The sequence below is a fragment of the Eleutherodactylus coqui genome, chromosome 1 (assembly GCF_035609145.1).
Source record: "Eleutherodactylus coqui strain aEleCoq1 chromosome 1, aEleCoq1.hap1, whole genome shotgun sequence".
In the NCBI taxonomy this organism is placed as follows: domain Eukaryota; kingdom Metazoa; phylum Chordata; class Amphibia; order Anura; family Eleutherodactylidae; genus Eleutherodactylus; species Eleutherodactylus coqui.
This window is the reverse complement of record NC_089837.1, coordinates 245,194,708-245,203,839: the sequence shown is the minus strand read 5'-3', so window position 1 is coordinate 245,203,839 and position 9,132 is coordinate 245,194,708. Positions and strand designations below refer to the sequence as shown.

The window sequence follows — 9,132 nt, the reverse complement described above, 5'->3', positions numbered from 1 at the left end:
ACTGCGATTCACCGGTGTAAATAGGCAGTCATTCCTATGCCCCCTCCACCTCCATTTACTTTGCTCCTGTGTGAAAGCATGGCAGTGATGATCACTGGGATGACTGTTGGGCACCTCAGTGCCCAACAATTGTCCCATGTAAAAGGACTCTAAGCTGTCAGTCCGTTTACAGCTCTCCTATTGTGACTTAGAAATTCCCTAGAACCAATGTGAAAAAGACCTGATTTTCTTCCATTTAGGGTATAAGAAAAAGGCAACCCTGGCAAAATGACTTGGGGCTCCTGCATATTGGTGATAGCGCCACTAGAAAATTGCATCACTATCTCAATTGCAATTATGCTCGTGGAATGTCTGAGCTTCAGCAATGCTTTTTCTTGCAAAAGCATGGCTGCCGCTTGCAATTTTCTCACAATACAAGATATGAGTTTTAAATGTTAAAAACTCACTGCACAAAAACTGCAAGGTCATGCATTTGATGTGATAAAATGAAGTCGCCATCGGGAAACATGGGAGATTTAAAAAAAAAAAAAACAGGAACGTTGGAAATGCTGCGATTTACAAGTCTCACAATATCGCATAAGTGAGAATGTTGCAGATGTGAATGAAACCATTGAAAATCATTGGTTTCCTAATTCTGCGTTTTCACGCACTCTTGCATTGTGTAAAAAAACAAAAAAAAAAAACTCACAATTTTATTGCAAGTGTGAGGGTGCCCTTAGACTTATGATGGAACCAAACAAACCCCATTGACCACAATGGCGTCCTTTTGGTTTCCAGCTAGACTTCTTGCATTTTACTGGATGAAATGGCCGCCTATGTTGCTGATGTTTCACCAAAAAAAAAAAGTCAAAATAGTGCAATAGAGGTTCTGAATGCAAACTTTTTAATAAAACCCTATTTTAAGAAAAAACACTCAGCCCAAAATACATTCATTATATATTTTAAAAAGCCCCCTCAAAGTCTGTATAGTCTGTTTATAGTTTAAAGAATAAAGTATTTTCACACATCAGCGCCAACACTTTGTCATTGTATGTTCATAAGTACCGGTTGGGCTGCTGGCGTGTCTAGAGTTCCATTTGTTTTTACGCTGGTGAACCTGGATTTTCCACTGCAGAGGAGGCAACCATTTGTTTTTACGCCTACATCTGTCTATAGTATAAACCTATTAATGGATTAGCTGAATAGCAATAGGCCAGTGTCTATAAAGCTGGCTCCAAGGATCCTGAAAATGAAACAACCATAGCACTGGTCCCTTCAGTTTTTCGAGTGAATATTATGACCAGCAGTAGTGCAAAATTGCTTGGTCATTAAAGGTTGTTTCTAAGACACTTTTTCGTTGGTGACCAACCCTTGGGATATGTCATCAACTTCTAATTGTGAGGGTTCCAGCACCCCTGCCAATCAGGTGTTTGCACTGGCCAGTATTAGCGTTACTCTATACATTGAATGGGACTGAACTTACAGTTGTGAAAGAAACTGTAGCACAGACTCAACTCTGTTGCAAAAGAGAATTTCTTTATATAACAGGTTAAAATAGTACAGATCTTCATTACTTCTGTATGTATCCATATAAGCAATATCGACACTATAAAAGGTTAGAACAGTGGTGGTGTATTATGGCAAATCTTCAGGTGCCAGTATGAACTTCAAAATGTAATATATGCCATATCAGTATAAGACCTCCTTCACACGGGCGAGAGTGATATTGTCACCAAAAAAAAAAATGTTGCTCTTTTGCTGGGGGGAGGGGAAGGGGGCTTGAAGTATAAGCCCTAACCTGAAAGATGCTACATTTAAAAAAACAAAAACTAATACATTACCTAACAGGTGCTGTCTGCTCTGCTGCACTTGTCTGTAGTCTTCAGCCGGTGTTTCCTGGTGAGGGGAGTTCAAAAAGCCTACCTCCAGGAAGCTCTGCCTCTGATTGGTTCTTGAGCGCTGCAGCTCAGCCAATCAGTGCAGAGCTCGAGAACCAATCAGAGTCAGCGCTTCCTAGAGGCAGAATTTTTGAACTCCCTCAACAGTGAGCGCTGGCTGAAGGCTACAAACAAGTGCGGAGGAGAAGTGCGGTGGAGCAGACAGTGCCTGTTAGGTAATGTATTGTTTTTTTTTATGCAGTTAGGGGTTATTTTAGGGACAAACATTAGAACTTCCTACTGTAAAAGTTGCATCTCGCCGCACGAAAACCTGGTTTTCATGCAATGCAACACAAAGTAAGGCTCCATAGGGAAAAATGGGTTACAAAACATCACAAATCACAGCTGTATAGCGCATGCTGCAATTTTGTGTTCCCACAATGTAGCAGCCTACAAAACATCACTAATGTGAAGGAACCCATTGCAAAGCATAGGCTTCACATACATGCGATTTGTAGTACTGTCACATCGCGAGAAAAGCGTGTGATTTTGTCACCCATGTGAAAGCAGCCTAAAGTCACTAGTAAGCACCAATTGCGCTGCCAAAGTGATATTCCAGTGCTGATATAGTGAATGATTAGTTGATGTTTGTTGGCTGCAGGTTACCATGACTATATTAGGAAAAGAACGGCCATCATTTAGTACTGAGTCTGAGCTCATGGAGCTGGCTGAGATTGGCTTGTGCTGTGTTGTGTGTCCGTTCAGGGCCTCTGCATCTGCTGGGTACCTGAAAAGTGAAATTAAGATATACCAATTCACTGCACCATGAAACATAAATCAAACCTAAGACGTTATAGGCTGATGTAGCAGTAACTATTTTAATGTAAGGCCACAATCACATACCATCAGGAGGTCCATCTAAAATGCCGGAAGTGGCAGACAGTCACAACCATGGGAATAGAAGCAGGCTGAAACTGATGTAAGGGTGACTACCCACTACAGTTTTTTTTCACTCCGAAATTCGCAGCGTTTTTTTTTCTGCAGGGGTCTATGGGACTTGTAATGTTAAAATCGCGATTTCACGTTAAATTGTGATTTTGCACGATCGTGATTTTAACATTACAAGTCCCATAGACCCCTTCAGAAAAACAAACCGCAGTGAATTTCGCAGTGGAAAAAAACCGTAGTGGGTAGTCACTAGTGATGAGCGAGCATACTCCCTAAGGGCAATTGCTCGAGCGAGCATTGCCCATAGCGAGTACCTGCCCGCTCGAGAGAAAAGGTTCAGCTGCCGGCGGCGGACAGGGAGCTGCAGGGAAGAGCGGGGAGGAACGGAGGGGAGATCTCTCTTTCCCTCTCCCCCCGCTCCCCCTACATACTGCCGGAACTCACCTGTCACTCGCTCCAGCAGCCGTACCTTTTCTCTTGAGCGTGCAGATACTCGCTAAGGGCAATGCTCGCTCGAGCAATTGCCCTTAGCGAGTATGCTCACTCATCACTATTAGTCACCCTAATTTTGCAGCTTTGGTCTCCATTTCATTAATGACAACCTGTGGGGCTGTCCAGCATGCAGAAACTGAACAACAGGGCAAGAGTCGCGGAAACGGCCATAAAATTGACATGCCGTAGCTTTGATTCCACGCGGCATTTCCCTGTCCGCGTGGCTTGGCCACAAAGGACTGTTCGCAGCATGTGGATGAGATTTTTGGAAATCTCGGCCATTTTGCTGCTTAGTCTAGGGCTTAAGATAGCCGGTGGAATTTCTGTACAGAAATTCTGCTGCAATTTTCTCCCGTGTGAACCCAGCCTAAAGGGAATGAGTGGAGTAACTTCTCATAGCAACTGTTCAGATTACAGAACTCATTTTTCAAGCGCATGTTAGAAATTTTGTCTCCACTGGTTGACATGATGCCTGTTCTTAATCAGTGAATAATGGAGCATCATTCCTTAAACTTCATAATGAATGAAGAAAAACTATGATAGTTTGTCTACAAACCAGCTTCATTCACATTTCCGTATTGTGCTCATGCATTTCGGTTGCTCAAAAAAGTAGAACATGCTCTATCTTTCTGCATACTTGCGCACCAAAGGTCCCCATAGAGTTTAATGGGGAGTGCTCAATATGCAAGAAGATGCATGAAACATTACGTAATTCTGCTGGAAAAAGATATCTGGAACTAATTAGCCATTTCAATCAGTGCGTTTGTTGGCCGGGTGCAAATGAACATACCCTGCGGGCAGAAAAAGTATGCTGAAATATGCCGGTATGCGTGCAAAAGAGCCTTGTTCAATTCGCGAAAAAAGCAGTGCTGAGGTGCACGCAGTTCCGCTTACACTCATGTAAAGCCGGCATTAGAGTGACTGTTATTATCACAATGTCAGTTTAAATAGTTGAAGCTGGAAATCTAGATACTAATTCTCACCGTTTTAGGTCTCTGCAATTTCCAGTCTCCTTGGATGTGTGATTTTGCTTCTGCTGATGGAAAATATTGCAGAGGATCCCATATTTCTTGATTATAATAGTCAGATGACATGATTGCTGGCGCTACATAAAAAGGAAAAATAAATTAAAGTCTATATAACATAATAGGGAATGAATATGTGGGGTTTCAGAGGAATCAATGAACATACATATTCTTATATGGCATGTCTGGTGCATATCCTTGTTTTTGGTCACTAAGGCCACTTTTACATGCAGCATTTTCCATCAGTATTTGTAAACCAAAACCAGGAGTGTTCAAAAGACGGAAGAGATGCAAATCTTTCAATTGTAGTTTTCCCCTGTAAGTTCCACTCCTGGTCTTGTCTTACAAACCTGATGCAAAATAGTCACCCAAACCTGTTCAAGGAGAATGTTCTAACCTGCAGACATGATATTTGTATTGTAACTCTAGGGCTGGTCTTTCTCTGTGTGCTCAGAATGGTTTCCCCATGACCTCTTTGATATGTCAGCGCATGTATAGGGCACTGGAGACAATAGATGTCTTTGGACTTTAAATCTGCATATATGCAGCATAAATTTGCTACAAAATGAAAATATTTTCCATCTCAGTTCCATATTTATTTCACAGAGGGTGCAGTGGAAGGATGAATACTCTGCTTCTGTAAGAATGCAGGAAAAGGTTGAAATACAGGTGTGTCACACTTAAAATCACTGATGGAATGGTTGACGCACATGCAGTATATTGATGCAAAGGAAACTTTACTGACCGTTGAAAGAAAAAAATGCTTTCAGGTAATTTTATTTATTACCCCTCCCACCAAGCTAGGTACTTGTTTTACCAACCTCAGAAGGATGGAAGGCTGAGTCAACCTTGAGCCAGCTAACTGAACCATGCGGAGATTGAACTTGCAACCCTCAGGTCGTTAGCGAGGGCTTAAGACTGCATTTCTGCTACCTTAACACTTTATGCCATACAAGGCACATAAGTGTAATGACTCACACACACTTGCATTTTTTTTTAATGCTGCGTTAACACTGCGTTTTTTTAACACAAATGTCAATGGGACTTTCTAATATTAAAAACGCATCGCAAGTTTGTGCTTTGTGATTTTTGTGCGATGCATTTTTAACATTAGAATGTCCCATTGACATTTGTGTTAAAAAATGTAGCATTAAAAAAACACAAGTGTGTGGGAGCCCTAACAGGTCTCTATCGAGGTGCAAGACTTGAACTGCAGTACAATAAAAGTCTGGTGGTGGCGATAATGACTCTTCTCCACTCGCTTGTCAATCAAGTATCTCACAACGTGTCTTTCAGCTGCGGGAAAATCACTGTTGTATTTCAGGGATCACTGTCTCTGTGGTCTAGCACTGATGGCACTTCCTCCAGGGCTGAAGTTTCAACTCTTTTCTCTTCTATACAGTACTGCATCCTGGCGTTGGACACCACACTCCGCAGACTTTTCCTACTATCTCACAGAGCCTGCTGTCCACACAGGGATGATTTGCCACAGAATGTCCACAACAGTCATTCTGCAGCAGATCAGCAGGGAATAGTATGCCTCCAAACCTGTGCCATTTGGTGTGGGTTTTATCATGTATTTTTGTGCAGAAATCACCCCTTCATTGAAAAGAGGTGAATTCTGCAGCGGAAATGGCAATACAATTGATATGCTGTGCAGGGTCTGCATGGAAATTCTGCAGCAAATCCGCCCCGTGTGGACCCAGCCTGGAGGGGTTTTCCTGGCACCGCCAGAGTACACCAGGGTCAGTGTGGAAGCACTGCTCAGACCCCTGTGTAGTGGGCAGCACACATTGAAATGGGAAATCACTGCCTTAGGCTATGACTGAAGCTCCTTTTACTTTGGCGGATTTTCGTCCAGCAATGAGCACTGATTTTACATTTTTGGAAGTTGATTGCTAATTGTTTAAGTCCCTTTCTATTGTGCAATCACTACTACTGTATGTGACCTTAGAATCTTTAGTGTGATTGTCAAGGGACATGCAGTTCCACTATGGTTGGCAGCACATCTCTTGCTTACACATGATTTTTGTTGTTGGTAAAAGGATGTGAATCCCCCTACAAATGAGCACCTTCACACATAGCAATGATCGGGTGAACAAACTGTGTTTCCTGATCATCTACTTGTGTAAAGACCCCTCAAAGACCATGTGTTTGGGCTGAAACATTTTATAATGACATAATTCTATGTCTTACAATCATCTTTGGATACATGGCTGACGTGCTCCCAAATCTCAAATTGGGAGCTGAAGAAAAGCTCGTGATCATGCCAAACAATAGAGGTACCAAACATGCTGCTTTTACACGGAACAATCATTCGTATTGCTGCAATCCAGTGAGAATCTAAATGATTGTCGTTCCATGTAAACGCATGAACCAACTGAACAACAAATGAGAAGTCTTTCAGTTCTTGTTCATCGTTCAATTTTTGCATGCAGAAAACTGAACAACGTATGGTTCCGTTAAAACAGACAATCGTTCCCTTATGGGAACGATTTCCAGTCTGTTCCGCCTCCAATCAGTCAGCAATGCTCACTCCTGTGAAAAAACACAGGAACGATTATTGCTGGGACGAGCTGTCAGGCATCTGTTGCCCAAAAGATTGTCCCATGAAAAACCACCCTTAAGCCGGGCTCACATGTGAGCCCGGCCTTACTATTGACCTCCCAAGCACTTCTACTGCAAGTTCGTTCGGAGCACCCACTACTCTTTCACTAAAATATTTCCTGACGTTACTTCTGATATTTCCCTCAACTAATCTCAGATTCTGCCACCTTATTCTTGTGTTAATAAGAAATTAACACTTCACTCCTGATGCTTATATCCTGCATTGTGTAGTTAAGGCTAGGAAATGTACCCCCTATAATGTATTTGTACATTGTAGATTGCTCAGTCTTGGGAATCGAGCTCACTCCATACCGGGTAGCTATCAGCTATTTCATACAGCTGCCAGCAGGCAATTTTCGGAAGTCGCTGTGACTGCAGCCATTGCTTAAAGGGGTTGTCCCGCGCCGAAACGGGTTTGTTTTTTTTTTCAACCCCCCCCCCGTTCGCCGCGAGACAACCCCGATGCAGGGGTTAAAAAAGAACACCGGAGAGCGCTTACCTGAATCCCCGCGCTCCGGTGACTTCTTACTTACCTGATGAAGATGGCCGCGGGGATCTTCTCACTCGGTGGACCGCAGGGCTTCTGTGCGGTCCATTGCCGATTCCAGCCTCCTGATTGGCTGGAATCGGCACGTGACGGGGCGGAGCTACACGGAGCCGGCATCCAGCACGAGCAGCCCCATTGAAAAAAGGAGAAGACCGGGACTGCGCAAGCGCGGCTAATTTGGCCATTAGACGGCGAAAATTAGTCGGCTCCATGGAAACGAGGACGCTAGCAACGGAGCAGGTAAGTGAAAAACTTTTTATAACTTCTGTATGGCTCATAATTAATGCACAATGTACATTACAAAGTGCATTAATATGGCCATACAGAAGTGTATAGACCCACTTGCTGCCGCGGGACAACCCCTTTAAATGTTGTAGTCAACAGAGTCTAAGCAGCTAGCCAGTGGGGCCCCTCTCTGGCACCTGAACCACATGGAGCCGACTCCCATGACGTGACCGCAGGGTGTCGATGGGTTGCCATGACAGTCTGGGCCTAGTGAAGAGTTCCAAGACTGCCATGGATTTCATTCTTTTAAGCCCTGTTATAGGCAGGGCTTAGTAAACTGCAGGTAAAACTACAATATACTGCAATATAGAAATCCTGACATAAACAAATAGACAATCACTAATTCAAGTCCCCATAAGGACAAAAAAAAAGTAAAAGTTTAATAAAAGCTTTTTTTATTTAGATAAAAAAATTAACAAAAATCCTTAACCGCCAAAAGAAAATCTAGACAAAAAAACATAATTGCTATCACCACATCCATAAAAGTTCAAACTATTAAAATATCACATTATCTACCCTGGACAGGGTATACCATAAAAAAAAAATACACAATGCCAGAATTGCAGTGTTACAAGCGCCCTATCACCCTCCCCCCTCCTCTCAACAAAAAATGGAATGAAAAGAACTAAAAAATACTACAGCTTGCTTTAGCATAAAACAAGCATCCCTCAACACACTCTTATGGAAAAAAGAAAACCTGTCCTTGTTGCCCATAACAACCAATCACAGTGCAGCTTTCGTTTCTTATACTGCTGAGGTAAAATGAAAACTGCGCTGTGATTAGTTGTTATGGGCCACTACGACAGATTTTCTTTTAGACATAAAAGTGTGGTGCCAGGCTAAATGTCCATGGGCCAAACTGTAATATGTACTACACTATCCCATATAATCTAAAATTTATGCTTGACTTCCCATGATGTAATCACGGCTGGGGCAGGTACAAGCATAATGAATAGCTTCTTTGTTCAGTGTTAAGCATGTTAATGCTACGTAAATAATGTAATAATCCTGTCAGATGTTTATTCCACAGTTTACCCACCTTGTAATTTATTTAGTTATATGTTGCTTATGTAGCACCAAAATATATTGGAGCTCTGTCCAGAGGTTGTCGCTGTACACATCAGTCCCTTCCCCAATGGGGCTCACAATCTAATTTCCCTAATTTCATAAGAAACCCATAAATGTACCAGTATGTTTTAACTTTTTAGTGTGGGAGTAAGGCCTAATTTACGCTGCATTCTGTACCTGTCTTTGGTCTCCATGTGGAGGTCCCGTCTGCAATACCAAAAACAGTATTGAGGCAGAACCCTAGATGGCTCCATAGGCTGTCATTACTGAAAAGGAGACCAGCACTGAAAGCTTTGGTTTCCAT

At 42.5% G+C, this 9,132-nt stretch overlaps 1 protein-coding gene across 1 annotated transcript in view; it reads right to left on the bottom strand.

Annotated features, from left to right (window-relative positions):
• Window positions 1-2,021: 2,021 nt before the first annotated feature.
• LOC136632605 (uncharacterized) overlaps window positions 2,022-9,132 on the bottom strand; it is a 184,460-nt gene continuing 177,349 nt past the window's right edge. The window contains exons 47-48 of the mRNA XM_066607610.1: window positions 4,280-4,401; window positions 2,022-2,643 (exon numbers count right to left, since the gene is read on the bottom strand). Of these exons, the coding sequence (XP_066463707.1) occupies window positions 2,551-2,643; window positions 4,280-4,401 (215 nt within the window). The 3' untranslated portion in view covers window positions 2,022-2,550. The remainder of the gene's footprint in view (window positions 2,644-4,279; window positions 4,402-9,132) is intronic.